At 53.7% G+C, this 19882-nt stretch overlaps 1 protein-coding gene across 1 annotated transcript in view; it reads right to left on the bottom strand.

Annotated features, from left to right (window-relative positions):
• Positions 1 to 19882, bottom strand: part of LOC121556572 (gasdermin-E) — a 44629-nt gene that overhangs the window by 6516 nt on the left and 18231 nt on the right. The window contains exon 3 of the mRNA XM_041870449.2: positions 639 to 843. Within this exon, the coding sequence (XP_041726383.2) occupies positions 639 to 843 (205 nt within the window). The remainder of the gene's footprint in view (positions 1 to 638; positions 844 to 19882) is intronic.

The raw sequence follows: 19882 nt of genomic DNA, 5'->3' as shown, positions 1-19882 counted from the left end.
TTGCTTAAGTAACCGTACATATCATACTAATTTGAGTGTCACAGATATACGTTTACTATGTTACGTCATTGAGGCCAGGCTGAATGTACAAAACATTTCAACCTTACTAATATTGAGCTGCACCTCCCCTTTTGCCCTCAGAACAGCCTCAATTCATCGGGGCATGGACTCTACAAGGTGTCGAAAGCGTTCCACAGGGATGCTGGCCCATGTTGACTCAAATGCTTCCCACAGTTGTGTTAAATTGGCTGGAAGTCCTTTGGGTGGTGGACCATTCTTGATACACACGGGAAACTGTTGAGCTTGAAAAACCCAGCAGTGTTGCAGTTCTTAACACAAACTGGTGCACCTGACACTACCATACCCCGTTCAAAGGCACTTACATTTCTTGTCTTGCCCATTCATCCGCTGAATGGCACACATACACAATCCATGTCTCAGTTGTCTCAAGGCTTAAAAATCCCTCTTTAACCTGTTTTTCTCCCCTTCATTTACACTGATTTAAGTGGATTTAACAAGTGACATCAATAAAGAATCATAGCTTTCACCTGGATTCACCTGGTTAGTCTATGTCATGGAAAGAGCACGTGTTCTTAATGTTTTGTCAACTCAGTGTATTACAGTATAGGGCAACTCACATGTCTTTCGAGTAGTTAACCAACTCCTTCACTTCCACCTCCTCTTTCTTCAGTCTGCCAAAGGACGACTCTTGTTCGTTGGAGCATTTTAAGCCCACGTTAAGTTTGAAATCAGCCAACAATCCCTCCACATTTCCTTCTGCGTTTATTTCTTCAGTGTCACCAGATGCCCCACTGTGGTCCACAAAGTCACACTCCTTGACAGCTGAGGGAAAGTTCAACATTAGTATGGACTCCTCGATGCTATTATACCACAACACATATCTATAACAGACACATCCATGACATGATCATTTTCATAATCTTTTCATAAAGGGGGGAATAACTTATTTCACTTCAATGCACTTTTCTCTCTACACGTATTCTGACCTTGAACTTAAGCATGGGGAAACGCATGTGTCAGCCAGGTATTCATTTGGGGTGGAGATCACAGAAATGGATGTGTGTCTACAGATACGCTGTATTCTGACCTTGACTTAATTCCCTCATAATTCCACCACCTTCACACACAAGGAAACCATGAATAAGGTTGAGCAACCTGTCGGTTCCAAGTGGAAAAACATTGACTTGGTCCTCTGTAGCTCAGTTGGATGAGCATGGCGCTTTGGCGCTATTTTATTCAATTTAGTCTGTCAACTATGTCCAAGCACCCACCATCTCCATGTCCATGTTTCAAAAGCCAATCATGTATAGCTTCTCATTCTTTGGAAGAAGGACACAGCCTATAGTGACGCTATTGGTTGACTCAGCCAACCTCCTGGAAAAAAAGCATATAATTTGGTGACGTTACAGTAGCATTCACTTTCAATGGGAGGAGCTGTCAGAGTTAGTCACCTGATCTTCTTCTGGCTTTTGTAGCTAGCTAGCTATATTATTATGACAGCTAAATTAGATAATGCTTTGATATCCAGGGGATTAACTTTGTTATAAACATGTTTAGCCATAGCTCACATTACCTATATACCTATGTGGGGTGGCTGGTAGCATAGCGGTTAAGAGTGTTGGGCCAGTAACCGAAAGGTTGCTGGTTCAAATCCCCAAGGTGAAAAGTCTGTCGTTCTGGTCTTGAGCAAGGCAACAACTGCTCCCCGGGTACCGATGATGTTGATTAAGGCAGCCCCCCACATCTCTCTTATTCAGACATCAAATTGTCATATGGTAACATAGAGACTATACACAGTGTCAAAGTCTCAAGCTATGATCTTGTCAACCAATCACAAAAGGTTATGGAAAGTTCCAGAAAGAGCTAGAGTTTCATCACCCCTTGACTCCTGGATTCGGGTGTGGGGGATGTGTAGTGGGGTGAGTGCTGTGAGATGGTGAAGTCACCAGCAGGGGACTTACTAACACAGGCTCCCTTATGTATTGTTACAGATAGAGAATTGCCCAATGTATGTCTGTGGACAACTCTGCTTGGGGAGCTTCAGAGAGGTGTCTATGGATTTCACCCCCAGGAGGTAACACTAATAAAGCTTATAAGCTAAAACAACATGTTTTCTCTTTTCTGATTTACTGAAATTAGATACCATACTCTAGTGTTGTCTCTGTATTTCCTCCCCCTATATTTTAAGCCGGTCTGTACCAGTGGACCTGCTGGGCCAGCACCTACAGCTCCACCAGCGTCTGGGTCTGCTGTTCAGACTCCTGCATTGAGGACTGCATTGAACTTGTTGTCAATGGTAAATATGACATTTTTTGTTACATTATTTTTCCTCAACTACTATGGCTCTGCTGCCATGAGAGAACACTGATTCAGATAATCCTTTTGACAGGTGACTTGGTTTCCTCCTCCGTTCATTGTGACTATTAGGTTTTTCTCTCTCTTTTGCAGTTCAATAAGCAAAGGTTTTGGGGGCTCATGTCTGCAGCAAGACCAAACTTTAACTTGGCAAGGAAGCCTGCTCAGGTAAATAAAATACAAGCTAACCTGTCAAAAGCATGATTAGTATTGATCTGTTTTTATAACAGTATGACCTTCAATAATCTTAATGCAACTACATATATTTTACAGACACAACATGTCCTTATCCCGGCCAAGTTGTCTACAGCCTCTGTGAGTGCCTCAACCCTTCCTCTGGCCTCTGTGAGTGCCTCAACCCTTCCTCTGGCCTCTGTGAGTGCCCCAACCCTTCCTCTGGCCTCTGTGAGTGCCTCAACCCTTCCTCTGGCCTCTGTAGTGCCTCAACCCTTCCTCTGGCCTCTGTGAGTGCCTCAACCCTTCCTCTGGCCTCTGTGAGTGCCTCAACCCTTCCTCTGGCCTCTGTGAGTGCCTCAACCCTTCCTCTGGCCTCTGTGAGTGCCTCAACCCTTCCTCTGGCCTCTGTGAGTGCCCCAACCCTTCCTCTGGCCTCTGTGAGTGCCCCAACCCTTCCTCTGGCCTCTGTGAGTGCCCCAACCCTTCCTCTGGCCTCTGTGAGTGCCTCAACCCTTCCTCTGGCCTCTGTGAGTGCCTCAACCCTTCCTCTGGCCTCTGTGAGTGCCCCAACCCTTCCTCTGGCCTCTGTGAGTGCCTCAACCCTTCCTCTGGCCTCTGTGAGTGCCTCAACCCTTCCTCTGGCCTCTGTGAGTGCCTCAACCCTTCCTCTGGCCTCTGTGAGTGCCTCAACCCTTCCTCTGGCCTCTGTGAGTGCCCCAACCCTTCCTCTGGCCTCTGTGAGTGCCTCAACCATTCCTCTGGCCTCTGTGAGTGCCCCCACCCCTACACAGTGTCTGCGAGTGCCCCAATCCCTGCACCGCTGTATGTAAATGGCATTTTACCTACTACATTGTGTGTCATGTTTTAAATATCACATGACCATATTGTCGGTATTCATATAAAAATTTTTATTTTTCATTTCAGGATGATGTGCCTCGGAAGCCTGTTCGGGTAAATATTATATAGCTTAACCTGTGAAGAGCTTGTTTAAATATATTTGTTTTTAATACTGTTTACCCTCAAATAATTTTCATATTATTATATAATACTCTTTTACCATTTCCCCTTTCTCCCGGCCCCTCTCCAGCCCTGCTACAGCCTCTGAAGACCACCTGGCCCTTCTCCCAGACCTCCTCTGCTACAGCCTCTGTGAAGCCCACCTGGTCCTTCTCCCAGACCCCCTCTGCTACAGCCTCTGAAGACCACCTGGCCCTTCTCCCAGACCCCCTCTGCTACAGCCTCTGTGAAGACCACCTGGTCCTCCCAGACCCCCTCTGCTACAGACTCTATGAAGCCCACCTGGTCCTTCTCCCAGACCCCCTCTGCTACAGCCTCTGTGAAGACCACCTGGTCCTTCTCCCAGACCCCCTCTGCTACAGCCTCTATGAAGCCCACCTGGTCCTTCTCCCAGACCCCCTCTGCTACAGCCTCTGAAGACCACCTGGTCCTTCTCCCAGACCCCCTCTGCTACAGCCTCTGAAGACCACCTGGCCCTTCTCCCAGACCCCCTCTGCTACAGCCTCTGTGAAGACCACCTGGTCCTTCTCCCAGACCCCCTCTGCTACAGCCTCTGTGAAGCCCACCTGGTCCTTCTCCCAGACCCCCTCTGCTACAGCCTCTATGAAGCCCACCTGGTCCTTCTCCCAGACCCCCTCTGCTACATTCTCTGTGAAGACCACCTGGTCCTTCTCCCAGACCCCCTCTGCTACATTCTCTGTGAAGACCACCACTGCCTCTGCTGTCTCTCAGGGCACCTCCAGCTCTGTTATAGCCTCTGTAAGTGCTCTCCTCTGCTACAGCCTCTGTAAGTGCTCTCCTCTGCTACAGCCTCTGTAAGTGCTCTCCTCTGCTACAGCCTCTGTAAGTGCTCTCCTCTGTTATAGCCTCTGTAAGTGCTCTACTGAATTCCATACTGCCTCTGCTGTCTCTCAGGGCACCTCCAGCTCTGTTATAGCCTCTGTAAGTGCTCTCCTCTGCTATAGCCTCTGTAAGTGCTCTCCTCTGCTACAGCCTCTGTAAGTGCTCTCCTCTGCTACAGCCTCTGTAAGTGCTCTCCTCTGCTACAGCCTCTGTAAGTGCTCTACTGAATTCCATACTGCCTCTGGAAGCAACGTCAGCACAAGAACTGTTCGTCGGGAGCTTCATGAAATGGGTTTCCATGGCCGAGTAGCCGCACACAAACCTTAGATCACCATGCGCAATGCCAAGCGTTGGCTGGAGTGGTGTAAAGCTCGCCGCCATTGGACTCTGGAGCAGTGGTAACGTGTTCTATGGAGTGATGAATCACGCTTCACCATCTGGCAGTCCGACGGACTAATCTGTGTTTGGCGGATGCCAGGAGAAAGCTACCTGCCCCAATGCATAGTGCCAACTATTAAGTTTGGTGGAGGAGGAATAATGGTCTGGTGCTGTTTTGGGAAGGAAAATCTTAACGCTAGAGCATACAATGACATTCTAGACAATTCTGTGCTTCCAAACAAAGTTTGGGGAAGGCCCTTTCCTGTTTCAGCATGACAATGCCCCCGTACACAAAGCGAGGTCCATACAGAAATGGTTTATCGAGATGGGTGTGGAAGAACTTGACTGGCCTGCACAGAGCCCTGACCTCAACCCCATCAAACACCTTTGGATTGAATTGGAACGCCGACTGCGAACCAGGCCTAATCGCCCAACATCAGTGCCCGACCTCACTAATGCTCTTGTGGCTGAATGGAAGCAAGTCCACACAGCAATGTTCCAACATCTAGTGGAAAGCCTTTCCAGAAGAGTGGAGGCTGTTATAGCAGCAAAGGTGGGACCAACTCCATATTAATGGCCATGATTTTGGAATGAGATGTTCGACGAGCAGGTGTCCACATACATTTGGTCATGTAGTGTATGTGTCAGTGTTTTGATTTGATGATGATATTGTGAGTAATCATATTCATCTATTATTGTCTTGTTTTGCATTCTGCTGTCTTTTTCATTTTCAGGAGAGCTGATTGGTGTGTGGACTACCTGCTCAGGACAGCTGATTGGTGTGTGGACTACCTGCTCAGGCAGACTGGGAAGGCCATACAGGACATGGACACTGACTTGGAGGAGACTGGTTTTGAGGACTCTGCAATCGACCCCACAGTTGGTAATCTTCTGGATGACTTCACCACCACCCCTGCTGACTTCTCTGCTGCCAGCCCCACCCAGGCTGCTTCCACTACAGTCCAACCTGCTGCCAGCCCCACCCAGGCTGCTTCCACTACAGTCCAACCTGCTGCCAGCCCCACCCAGGCTGCTTCCACTACAGTCCAACCTGCTGCCAGCCCCATCCAGGCTGCTCCCACTACAGTCCAACCTGCTGCCAGCCCCACCCAGGATGCTCCAACTACAGTCCAACCTGCTGCCAGCCCCATCCAGGCTGCTCCCACTACAGTCCAACCTGCTGCCAGCCCCATCCAGGCTGCTTCCACTACAGTCCAACCTGCTGCCAGCCCCATCCAGGCTGCTCCCACTACAGTCCAACCTGCTGCCAGCCCCACCCAGGCTGCTTCCACTACAGTCCAACCTGCTGCCAGCCCCATCCAGGCTGCTCCCACTACAGTCCAACCTGCTGCTTGCCCCATCCAGGATGTTCACACTACAGTCCAACCTGCTGCCAGCCCCATCCAGGCTGCTCCCACTACAGTCCAACCTGCTGCCAGCCCCATCCAGCCTGCTCCCACTACAGTCCAACCTGCTGCCAGCCCCATCCAGGCTGCTCCCACTACAGTCCAACCTGCTGCCAGCCCCATCCAGGCTGCTCCCACTACAGTCCAACCTGCTGGCAGCCCCATCCAGGCTGCTCCCACTACAGTCCAACCTGCTGCTAGCCCCACCCAGGCTGCTCCCACTACAGTCCAACCTGCTGCTAGCCCCACCCAGGCTGCTCCCACTACAGTCCAACCTACTGCCAGCCCCACCCAGGCTGCTCCCACTACAGTCCAACCTGCTGCCAGCCCCATCCAGGCTGCTCCCACTACAGTCCAACCTGCTGCCAGCCCCATCCAGGCTGCTCCCACTACAGTCCAACCTGCTGCCAGCCCCATCCAGCCTGCTCCCACTACAGTCCAACCTGCTGCCAGCCCCACCCAGGCTGCTCCCACTACAGTCCAACCTGCTGCCAGCCCCATCCAGGATGCTCCCACTACAGTCCAACCTGCTGCCAGCCCCATCCAGGATGCTCCCACTACAGTCCAACCTGCTGCCAGCCCCATCCAGGCTGCTCCCACTACAGTCCAACCTGCTACCAGCCCCATCCAGGCTGCTCCCATTACAGTCCAACCTGCTGCTAGCCCCATCCAGGCTGCTCCCACTACAGTCCAACCTGCTGCCAGCCCCATCCAGCCTGCTCCCACTACAGTCCAACCTGCTGCCAGCCCCATCCAGGCTGCTCCCACTACAGTCAACCTGCTGCTAGCCCCATCCAGGCTGCTCCCACTACAGTCCAACCTGCTGCCAGCCCCATCCAGGATGCTCCCACTACAGTCCAACCTGCTGCCAGCCCCATCCAGGCTGCTCCCACTACAGTCCAACCTGCTGCCAGCCCCATCCAGGCTGCTCCCACTACAGTCCAACCTGCTGCCAGCCCCATCCAGGCTGCTCCCACTACAGTCCAACCTACTGCCAGCCCCATCCAGCCTGCTCCCACTACAGTCCAACCTGCTGCCAGCCCCATCCAGGCTGCTCCCACTACAGTCCAACCTGCTGCTAGCCCCATCCAGGATGCTCCCACTACAGTCCAACCTGCTGCCAGCCCCATCCAGGCTGCTCCCACTACAGTCCAACCTGCTGCCAGCCACATCCAGGATGCTCCCACTACAGTCCAACCTGCTGCCAGCCCCATCCAGCCTGCTCCCACTACAGTCCAACCTGCTGCCAGCCCCATCCAGAATGCTCCCACTAGAGTCCAACCTGCTGCCAGCCCCATCCAGGATGCTCCCACTACAGTCCAACCTGCTGCTAGCCCCACGCAGGCTGCTCCCACTACAGTCCAACCTGCTGCCAGCCCCATCCAGCCTGCTCCCACTACAGTCCAACCTGCTGCCAGCCCCATCCAGCCTGCTCCCACTACAGTCCAACCTGCTGCCAGCCCCATCCAGCCTGCTCCCACTACAGTCCAACCTGCTGCCAGCCCCATCCAGCCTGCTCCCACTACAGTCCAACCTGATGCCAGCCCCATCCCGCCTGCTCCCACTACAGTCCAACCTGCTGCCAGCCCCATCCAGCCTGCTCCCACTACAGTCCAACCTGCTGCCAGCCCCATCCAGCCTGCTCCCACTACAGTCCAACCTGCTGCCAGCCCCATCCAGGCTGCTCCCACTACAGTCCAACCTGCTGCTAGCCCCACCCAGGCTGCTCCCACTACAGTCCAACCTGCTGCCAGCCCCATCCAGGATGCTCCCACTACAGTCCAACCTGCTGCCAGCCCCATCCAGCCTGCTCCCACTACAGTCCAACCTGCTGCCAGCCCCATCCAGGCTGCTCCCACTACAGTCCAACCTGCTGCCAGCCCCATCCAGCCTGCTCCCACTACAGTCCAACCTGCTGCCAGCCCCATCCAGGCTTCTCCCACTACAGTCCAACCTGCTGCCAGCCCCATCCAGGATGCTCCCACTACAGTCCAACCTGCTGCCAGCCCCATCCAGCCTGCTCCCACTACAGTCCAACCTGCTGCCAGCCCCATCCAGCCTGCTCCCACTACAGTCCAACCTGCTGCCAGCCCCATCCAGCCTGCACCCACTACAGTCCAACCTGCTGCCAGCCCCATCCAGCCTGCTCCCACTACAGTCCAACCTGCTGCCAGCCCCATCCAGCCTGCTCCCACTACAGTCCAACCTGCTGCCAGCCCCATCCAGCCTGCTCCCACTACAGTCCAACCTGCTGCCAGCCCCATCCAGCCTGCTCCCACTACAGTCCAACCTGCTGCCAGCCCCATCCAGCCTGCTCCCACTACAGACCAACCTGCTGCCAGCCCCATCCAGCCTGCTCCCACTACAGTCCAACCTGCTGCCAGCCCCATCCAGGATGCTCCCACTACAGTCCAACCTGCTGCTAGCCCCATCCAGGCTGCTCCCACTACAGTCCAACCTGCTGCCAGCCCCATCCAGCCTGCTCCCACTACAGTCCAACCTGCGCCAGCCCCATCCAGGATGCTCCCACTACAGTCCAACCTGCTGCCAGACCCATCCAGGCTGCTCCCACTACAGTCCAACCTGCTGCCAGCCCCATCCAGGATGCTCCCACTACAGTCCAACCTGCTGCCAGCCCCATCCAGCCTGCTCCCACTACAGTCCAACCTGCTGCCAGCCCCATCCAGGCTGCTCCCACTACAGTCCAACCTGCTGCTAGCCCCACCCAGGCTGCTCCCACTACAGTCCAACCTGCTGCCAGCCCCATCCAGGATGCTCCCACTACAGTCCAACCTGCTGCCAGCCCCATCCAGCCTGCTCCCACTACAGTCCAACCTGCTGCCAGCCCCATCCAGGCTGCTCCCACTACAGTCCAACCTGCTGCTAGCCCCATCCAGCCTGCTCCCACTACAGTCCAACCTGCTGCCAGCCCCATCCAGCCTACTCCCACTACAGTCCAACCTGCTGCCAGCCCCATCCAGGCTGCTCCCACTACAGTCCAACCTGCTGCCAGCCCCATCCAGGATGCTCCCACTACAGTCCAACCTGCTGCCAGCCCCATCCAGCCTGCTCCTACTACAGTCCAACCTGCTGCCAGCCCCATCCAGCCTGCTCCCACTACAGTCCAACCTGCTGCCAGCCCCATCCAGCCTGCTCCCACTATCAATCAATCAATCAATTTTATTTTATATAGCCCTTCTTACATCAGCTAATATCTCGAAGTGCTGTACAGAAACCCAGCCTAAAACCCCAAACAGCTAGTAATGCAGGTGTAGAAGCACGGTGGCTAGGAAAAACTCCCTAGAAAGGCGAAAGCCTAGGAAGAAACCTAGAGAGGAACCAGGCTATGAGGGGTGGCCAGTCCTCTTCTGGCTGTGCCGGGTGGAGATTATAACAGAACCATGCCAAGATGTTCAAAAATGTTCATAAGTGACAAGCATGGTCAAATAATAATCAGGAATAAATCTCAGTTGGCTTTTCATAGCCGATCATTAAGAGTTGAAAACAGCAGGTCTGGGACAGGTAGGGGTTCCATAACCGCAGGCAGAACAGTTGAAACTGGAATAGCAGCAAGGCCAGGCGGACTGGGGACAGCAAGGAGTCACCACGGCCGGTAGTCCCGACGTATGGTCCTAGGGCTCAGGTCTCTCAGTTGGCTTTTCATAGCCGATCATTAAAGAGTTGAAAACAACAGGTCTGGGACAGGTAGGGGTTTCGTGAGCCGCAGGCAGAACAGTTGAAACTGGAATAGCAGCAAGGCCAGGCGGACTGGGGACAGCAAGGTGTCATCATGCCCGGTAGTCCTGACGTATGGTCCTAGGGCTCAGGTTCTCAGAGAGAAAGAGAGAACGAGAGAATTAGAGAGAGCATACTTAAATTCACACAGGACACTGGATAAGACAGGAGAAGTACTCCAGGTATAACCAACTAACCCCAGCCCCCGACACATAAACTACTGCAGCATAAATACTGGAGGCTGAGACAGGAGCGGTCCGGAGACACTGTGGCCCCATCCGAAGAAACCCCCGGACAGGGCCAAACAGGAAGGATATAACCCCACCCACTCCGCCAAAGCACAGCCCCGCACCACTAGAGGGATATCCCCAACCACCAACTTACAATCCTGAGACAAGGCCGAGTATAGCCCACAGAGGTCTCCACCACAGCACAAACCAAGGGGGGCGCCAACCCAGACAGGAAGATCACGTCAGTAACTCAACCCACTCAAGTGACGCACCCCTCCCAGGGACGGCATGAAAGAGCACCAGCAAGCCAGTGACTCAGCCCCTGCAACAGGGTTAGAGGCAGAGAACCCCAGTGGAGAGGGGAACCGGCCCGGCAGAGACAGCAAGGGCTGTTCGTTGCTCCAGCCTTTCCGTTCACCTTCACACTCCTGGGCCAGACTACACTCAATCATATGACCTACTGAAGAGATAAGTCTTCAGTAAAGACTTAAAGGTTGAGACCGAGTCTGCGTCTCTCACATGGGTAGGCAGACTGTTCCATAAAAATGGAGATCTATAGGAGAAAGCCCTGCCTCCCGCTGTTTGCTTAGAAATTCTAGGGACAATTAGGAGGCCTGCGTCTTGTGACCGTAGCGTACGTATTGGTATGTACGGCAGGACCAACTCGGAAAGATAGGTAGGAGCAAGCCCATGTAACGCTTTATAGGTTAACAGTAAAACCTTGAAATCAGCCCTTGCCTTAACAGGAAGCCAGTGTAGGGAAGCTAGCACTGGAGTAATATGATCAAATTTCTTGGTTCTAGTCAGGATTCTAGCAGCCGTATTTAGCACTAACTGAAGTTTATTTAGTGCTTTATCCAGGTAGCCGGAAAATAGAGCATTGCAGTAGTCTAACCTAGAAGTAACAAATGCATGGATTAATTTTTCTGCATCATTTTTGGACAGAAAATTTCTGATTTTTGCAATGTTACGTAGATGGAAAAAAGCTGTCCTTGAAACAGTCTTGATATGTTCGTCAAAAGAGAGATCAGGGTCAAGAGTAACACCGAGGTCCTTCACAGTTTTATTTGAGACGACTTTACAACCATCTAGATGAATTGTCAGATTTAACAGAAGATCTCTTTGTTTCTTGGGACCTAGAACAAGCATCTCTGTTTTGTCCGAGTTTAAAAGTAAAAGTTTTCAGCCATCCACTTCCTTATGTCTGAAACACAGGCTTCTAGCGAGGGCAATTTTGGGGCTTCACCATGTTTCATTGAAATGTACAGCTGTGTGTCATCCGCATAGCAGTGAAAGTTAACATTATGTTTTCGAATAACATCCCCAAGAGGTAAAATATATAGTGAAAACAATAGTGGTCCTAAAACGGAACCTTGAGGAACACCGAAATGTACAGTTGATTTGTCGGAGGACAGACCATTCACAGAGACAAACTGATATCTTTCCGACAGGTAGGATCTAAACCAGGCCAGAACTTGTCCGTGTAGACCAATTTGGGTTTCCAGTCTCTCCAAAAGAATGTGGTGATCGATGGTGTCAAAGGCAGCACTAAGGTCTAGTAGCACGAGGACAGATGCAGAGCCTCGGTCTGACGCCATTAAAAGGTCATTTACCACCTTCACAAGTGCAGTCTCAGTGCTATGATGGGGTCTAAAACCAGACTGAAGCATTTCGTATACATTGTTTGTCTTCAGAAAGGCAGTGAGTTGCTGCGCAACAGCTTTTTCTAAAATTTTTGAGAGGAATGGAAGATTCGATATAGGCCGATAGTTTTTTATATTTTCCGGGTCAAGGTTTGGCTTTTTCAAGAGAGGCTTTATCACTGCCACTTTTAGTGAGTTTGGTACACATCCGGTGGATAGAGAGCTGTTTATTATGTTCAACATAGGAGGGCCAAGCACAGGAAGCAGCTCCTTCAGCAGTTTAGTAGGAATAGGATCCAGTATGCAGCTTGAAGGTTTAGAGGCCATGATTATTTTCATCATTGTGTCAAGAGATATAGTACTAAAACACTTAAGTGTCTCTCCCGATCCCAGGCCCTCGCAGAGCTGGCAGATCCAGGACAGCTAAGCCCTGGAGGAATACGCAGATTCAAAGAGGAGTCCGTAATTTGCTTTCTAATGGTCATGATCTTTTCCTCAAAGAAGTTCATGAATTTATCACTGCTGAAGTGAAAGCCATCCTCTCTTGGGGAATGCTGCTTTTTAGTTAGCTTTGCAACAGTATCAAAATAAATTTTGGATTGTTCTTATTTTCCTCAATTAAGTTGGAAAAGTAGGATGATCGAGCAGCAGTGAGGGCTCTTCGGTACTGCACGGTACTGTCTTTCCAAGCTAGTCGGAAGACTTCCAGTTTGGTGTGGCGCCATTTCCGTTCCAATTTCCTGGAAGCTTGCTTCAAAGCTCGGGTATTTTCTGTATACCAGGGAGCTAGTTTCTTATGACAAATGTTTTTCGTTTTTAGGGGTGCAACTGCATCTAGGGTATTGCGCAAGGTTAAATTGAGTTCCTCAGTTAAGTGGTTAACTGATTTTTGTCCTCTGACGTCCTTGGGTAGGCAGAAGGAGTCTGGAAGGGCATCAATGAATTTTTGTGTTGTTTGAGAATTTATAGCACGACTTTTGATGCTCCTTGGTTGGGGTCTGAGCAGATTATTTGTTGCGATTGCAAATGTAATAAAATGGTGGTCCGATAGTCCAGGATTTTGTGGAAAAACATTAAGATCTACAACATTTATTCCATGGGACAAAACTAGGTCCAGAGTATGACTGTGGCAGTGAGTAGGTCCAGAGACATGTTGGACAAAACCCACTGAGTCGATAATGGCTCCGAAAGACTTTTTGGAGTGGGTCTGTGGACTTCTCCATGTGAATATTAAAATCACCAAAAATTAGAATATGATCTGCTATGACTACAAGGTCTGATAGGAATTCAGGAAACTCAGAGAGGAACGCTGTATATGGCCCAGGAGGCCTGTAAACAGTAGCTATAAAAAAGTGATTGAGTAGGCTGCATAGATTTCATGACTAGAAGCTCAAAAGATGAAAACGCCATTTTTTTTTTTGTAAATTGAAATTTGCTATCGTAAATGTTAGCAACACCTCCGCCTTTGCGGGATGCACGGGGAATATGGTCACTAGTGTAACCAGGAGGTGAGGCCTCATTTAACACAGCAAATTCATCAGGCTTAAGCCATGTTTCAGTCAGGCCAATCACATCGAGATTATGATCAGTGATTAGTTCATTGACTATGACTGCCTTTGAAGTGAGGGATCTAACATTAAGTAACCCTATTTTGAGATGTGAGGTATCACGATCTCTTTCAATAATGGCAGGAATGGAGGAGGTCTTTATCCTAATAAGATTGCTAGGGTGAACACCGCCATGTTTAGTTTTGCCCAACCTAGGTCGAGGCACAGACACAGTCTCAATGGGTATGGCTGAGCTGACTACACTGACTGTGCTATTGGCAGACTCCACTAAGCTGGCAGGTTGGCTAACAGCCTGCTGCCTGGCCTGCACCCTATTTCACTGTGGGGCTAGAGGAGTTAGAGCCCTATCTATGTTGGTAGATAAGAGGAGAGCACCCCTCCAGCTAGGATGGAGTCCGTCACTCCTCAGCAGGTCAGGCTTGGTCCTGTTTGTGGGTGAGTCCCAGAAAGAGGGCCAATTATCCACAAATGTTATCTTTTGGGAGGGGCAGAAAACAGTTTTCAACCAGCGATTAAGTGCTGAGACTCTGCTGTAGAGCTCGTCACTTCCCCTAACTGGGAGGGGGCCAGAGACAATTACTCGATGCCGACACATCTTTCTAGCTGATTTACAAGCTGAAGCTATGTTGCACTTGGTGACCTCTGACTGTTTCATCCTAACATCGTTGGTGCCGACGTGGATAACAATATCTCTATACTCTCTACACTCGCCAGTTTTAGCTTTAGCCAGCACCATCTTTAGATTAGCCTTAACGTCGGTAGCCCTGCCCCCTGGTAAACAGTGTATGATCGCTGGGTGATTCGTTTTAAGTCTAATACTGCGGGTAATGGAGTCGCCAATGACTAGGGTTTTCAATTTGTCAGAGCTAATGGTGGGAGCCTTCGGCGTCTCAGACCCCGTAACGGGAGGAGTAGAGACTAGAGAAGACTCCAGACTCAGACTCCGACTCGCTACATAATGGGGAAAACCGGTTGAAGGTTTCTGTCGGCTGAATGAGCGACACCGGTTGAGCATTCCAACAGTATTTCCCTCCAGAAGCCATGAGAAAGTTGTCCGGCTGCGGGGGACTGTGCGGGGGATTTATACTAACGTTACTGTCTGTACTTACTGGTGGCACAGACGCTGTTTCTTCCTTTCCTACACTGAGATTACCCTTGCCCTAACGATTGCGTCTGAAGCTGGGCTTGTAGCACAGCTATTTTCGCCGTAAGGCGATCGTTCTCCTGTATATTATGAGTACAGCGACTGCAATTAGAAGACATCATGTTAATGTTACTACTTAGCTTCGGCTGTTGAAGATGTTGATGAACCATGTCCAGATAAAGCGTCCGGAGTGAAAAAGTTGAATAAGGGAAAAAAGTTGCGATGGAAAAAAGGAAAATAACGTAAAGTTGGCAGCTAAAACGCACAGGAAAATGACTCTTCTGTCTCGGGATAAACGTCCGGGGTGAAAAAGTTTAACGAAAAAAGATGAGTGAGGACAAAACTAAAAAGTTGGTAAATTTGTTGAACACAAAGATTGATTAAACGTTTATTAAAAGTAAAACGTGAATAGTTTGGCAGGTAGCCAAGTAGCAACAAACAGCACAGCAGTACGGAGACAATGCGGAAGCGAGACGGAAGTCACGTCAAATCTCGTCCAACCTGCTGCCAGCCCCATCCAGCCTGCTCCCACTACAGTCCAACCTGCTGCCAGCCCCATCCAGCCTGCTCCCACTACAGTCCAACCTGCTGCCAGCCCCATCCAGGATGCTCCACCTACAATCCAACCTGCTGCTAGCCCCATCCAGGCTGCTCCCACTACAGTCCAACCTGCTGCCAGCCCCATCCAGCCTGCTCCCACTACAGTCCAACCTGCTGCCAGCCCCATCCAGGATGCTCCCACTACAGTCCAACCTGCTGCCAGCCCCATCCAGGCTGCTCCCACTACAGTCCAACCTGCTGCCAGCCCCATCCAGGATGCTCCCACTACAGTCCAACCTGCTGCCAGCCCCATCCAGCCTGCTCCCACTACAGTCCAACCTGCTGCCAGCCCCATCCAGCCTGCTTCCACTACAGTCCAACCTGCTGCTAGCCCCACCCAGGCTGCTCCCACTACAGTCCAACCTGCTGCCATTCCCATCCAGGATGCTCCCACTACAGTCCAACCTGCTGCCAGCCCCATCCAGCCTGCTCCCACTACAGTCCAACCTGCTGCCAGCCCCATCCAGGCTGCTCCCACTACAGTCCAACCTGCTGCTAGCCCCATCCAGCCTGCTCCCACTACAGTCCAACCTGCTGCCAGCCCCATCCAGCCTACTCCCACTACAGTCCAACCTGCTGCCAGCCCCATCCAGGCTGCTCCCACTACAGTCCAACCTGCTGCCAGCCCCATCCAGGATGCTCCCACTACAGTCCAACCTGCTGCCAGCCCCATCCAGCCTGCTCCCACTACAGTCCAACCTGCTGCCAGCCCCATCCAGCCTGCTCCCACTACAGTCCAACCTGCTGCCAGCCCCATCCAGCCTGCTCCAACTACAGTCCAACCTGCTGCCAGCCCCATCCAGCCTTCTCCACTACAGTCCAACCTGCTTCCAGCCCCATCCAGCCTGCTCCCACTACAGTCCAACCTGCTGCCAGCCCCATCCAGCCTGCTCCCACTACAGTCCAACCTGTTGCCAGCCCCATCCAGCCTGCTCCCACTACAGTCCAACCTGCTGCCAGCCCCATCCAGCCTGCTCCCACTACAGTCCAACCTGCTGCCAGCCCCATCCAGCCTGCTCCCACTACAGTCCAACCTGCTGCCAGCCCCATCCAGCCTGCTCCCACTACAGTCCAACCTGCTGCTAGCCCCATCCAGCCTGCTCCCACTACAGTCCAACCTGCTGCCAGCCCCATCCAGGATGCTCCCACTACAGTCCAACCTGCTGCTAGCCCCATCCAGGCTGCTCCCACTACAGTCCAACCTGCTGCCAGCCCCATCCAGGATGCTCCCACTACAGTCCAACCTGCTGCCAGCCCCATCCAGCCTGCTCCCACTACATTCCAACCTGCTGCCAGCCCCATCCAGCCTGCTCCCACTACAGTCCAACCTGCTGCCAGCCCCATCCAGCCTGCTCCCACTACAGTCCAACCTGCTGCCAGCCCCATCCAGCCTGCTCCCACTACAGTCCAACCTGCTGCCAGCCCCATCCAGGATGCTCCCACTACAGTCCAACCTGCTGCCAGCCCCATCCAGCCTGCTCCCACTACAGTCCAACCTGCTGCCAGCCCCATCCAGCCTGCTCCCACTACAGTCCAACCTGCTGCCAGCCCCATCCAGCCTGCTCCAACTACAGTCCAACCTGCTGCCAGCCCCATCCAGCCTTCTCCCACTACAGTCCAACCTGCTTCCAGCCCCATCCAGCCTGCTCCCACTACAGTCCAACCTGCTGCCAGCCCCATCCAGCCTGCTCCCACTACAGTCCAACCTGTTGCCAGCCCCATCCAGCCTGCTCCCACTACAGTCCAACCTGCTGCCAGCCCCATCCAGCCTGCTCCCACTACAGTCCAACCTGCTGCCAGCCCCATCCAGCCTGCTCCCACTACAGTCCAACCTGCTGCCAGCCCCATCCAGCCTGCTCCCACTACAGTCCAACCTGCTGCTAGCCCCATCCAGCCTGCTCCCACTACAGTCCAACCTGCTGCCAGCCCCATCCAGGATGCTCCCACTACAGTCCAACCTAATGCTAGCCCCATCCAGGCTGCTCCCACTACAGTCCAACCTGCTGCCAGCCCCATCCAGGATGCTCCCACTACAGTCCAACCTGCTGCCAGCCCCATCCAGCCTGCTCCCACTACAGTCCAACCTGCTGCCAGCCCCATCCAGCCTGCTCCCACTACAGTCCAACCTGCTGCCAGCCCCATCCAGCCTGCTCCCACTACAGTCCAACCTGCTGCCAGCCCCATCCAGCCTGCTCCCACTACAGTCCAACCTGCTGCCAGCCCCATCCAGCCTGCTCCCACTACAGTCCAACCTGCTGCCAGCCCCATCCAGCCTGCTCCCACTACAGTCCAACCTGCTGCCAGCCCCATCCAGCCTGCTCCCACTACAGTCCAACCTGCTGCCAGCCCCATCCAGCCTGCTCCCACTACAGACCAACCTGCTGCCAGCCCCATCCAGCCTGCTCCCACTACAGTCCAACCTGCTGCCAGCCCCATCCAGGATGCTCCCACTACAGTCCAACCTGCTGTTAGCCCCATCCAGGCTGCTCCCACTACAGTCCAACCTGCTGCCAGCCCCACCCAGCCTGCTCCCACTACAGTCCAACCTGCTGCCAGCCCCATCCAGGATGCTCCCACTACAGTCCAACCTGCTGCCAGCCCCATCCAGGCTGCTCCCACTACAGTCCAACCTGCTGCCAGCCCCATCCAGGATGCTCCCACTACAGTCCAACCTGCTGCCAGCCCCATCCAGCCTGCTCCCACTACAGTCCAACCTGCTGCCAGCCACATCCAGGCTGCTCCCACTACAGTCCAACCTGCTGCTAGCCCCACCCAGGCTGCTCCCACTACAGTCCAACCTGCTGCCAGCCCCATCCAGGATGCTCCCACTACAGTCCAACCTGCTGCCAGCCCCATCCAGCCTGCTCCCACTACAGTCCAACCTGCTGCCAGCCCCATCCAGGCTGCTCCCACTACAGTCCAACCTGCTGCTAGCCCCATCCAGCCTGCTCCCACTACAGTCCAACCTGCTGCCAGCCCCATCCAGCCTACTCCCACTACAGTCCAACCTGCTGCCAGCCCCATCCAGGCTGCTCCCACTACAGTCCAAACTGCTGCCAGCCCCATCCAGGATGCTCCCACTACAGTCCAACCTGCTGCCAGCCCCATCCAGCCTGCTCCTACTACAGTCCAACCTGCTGCCAGACCATCCAGCCTGCTCCCACTACAGTCCAACCTGCTGCTAGCCCCATCCAGGCTGCTCCCACTACAGTCCAACCTGCTGCCAGCCCCATCCAGCCTGCTCCCACTACAGTCCAACCTGCTGCCAGCCCCATCCAGGATTCTCCCACTACAGTCCAACCTGCTGCCAGCCCCATCCAGGCTGCTCCCACTACAGTCCAACCTGCTGCCAGCCCCATCCAGGATGCTCCCACTACAGTCCAACCTGCTGCCAGCCCCATCCAGCCTGCTCCCACTACAGTCCAACCTGCTGCCAGCCCCATCCAGCCTGCTTCCACTACAGTCCAACCTGCTGCTAGCCCCACCCAGGCTGCTCCCACTACAGTCCAACCTGCTGCCATTCCCATCCAGGATGCTCCCACTACAGTCCAACCTGCTGCCAGCCCCATCCAGCCTGCTCCCACTACAGTCCAACCTGCTGCCAGCCCCATCCAGGCTGCTCCCACTACAGTCCAACCTGCTGCTAGCCCCATCCAGCCTGCTCCCACTACAGTCCAACCTGCTGCCAGCCCCATCCAGCCTACTCCCACTACAGTCCAACCTGCTGCCAGCCCCATCCAGGCTGCTCCCACTACAGTCCAACCTGCTGCCAGCCCCATCCAGGATGCTCCCACTACAGTCCAACCTGCTGCCAGCCCCATCCAGCCTGCTCCCACTACAGTCCAACCTGCTGCCAGCCCCATCCAGCCTGCTCCCACTACAGTCCAACCTGCTGCCAGCCCCATCCAGCCTGCTCCAACTACAGTCCAACCTGCTGCCAGCCCCATCCAGCCTTCTCCCACTACAGTCCAACCTGCTTCCAGCCCCATCCAGCCTGCTCCCACTACAGTCCAACCTGCTGCCAGCCCCATCCAGCCTGCTCCCACTACAGTCCAACCTGTTGCCAGCCCCATCCAGCCTGCTCCCACTACAGTCCAACCTGCTGCCAGCCCCATCCAGCCTGCTCCCACTACAGTCCAACCTGCTGCCAGCCCCATCCAGCCTGCTCCCACTACAGTCCAACCTGCTGCCAGCCCCATCCAGCCTGCTCCCACTACAGTCCAACCTGCTGCTAGCCCCATCCAGACTGCTCCCACTACAGTCCAACCTGCTGCCAGCCCCATCCAGGATGCTCCCACTACAGTCCAACCTGCTGCTAGCCCCATCCAGGCTGCTCCCACTACAGTCCAACCTGCTGCCAGCCCCATCCAGGATGCTCCCACTACAGTCCAACCTGCTGCCAGCCCCATCCAGCCTGCTCCCACTACAGTCCAACCTGCTGCCAGCCCCATCCAGCCTGCTCCCACTACAGTCCAACCTGCTGCCAGCCCCATCCAGCCTGCTCCCACTACAGTCCAACCTGCTGCCAGCCCCATCCAGCCTGCTCCCACTACAGTCCAACCTGCTGCCAGCCCCATCCAGCCTGCTCCCACTACAGTCCAACCTTCTGCCAGCCCCATCCAGCCTGCTCCCACTACAGTCCAACCTGCTGCCAGCCCCATCCAGCCTGCTCCCACTACAGTCCAACCTGCTGCCAGCCCCATCCAGCCTGCTCCCACTACAGACCAACCTGCTGCCAGCCCCATCCAGCCTGCTCCCACTACAG

This window comes from Coregonus clupeaformis, unplaced genomic scaffold (genome assembly GCF_020615455.1).
Source record: "Coregonus clupeaformis isolate EN_2021a unplaced genomic scaffold, ASM2061545v1 scaf0064, whole genome shotgun sequence".
Taxonomy (NCBI): domain Eukaryota; kingdom Metazoa; phylum Chordata; class Actinopteri; order Salmoniformes; family Salmonidae; genus Coregonus; species Coregonus clupeaformis.
Note: the sequence above shows the minus strand (reverse complement) of the source record. Positions and strands in the feature narration are given on the sequence as shown.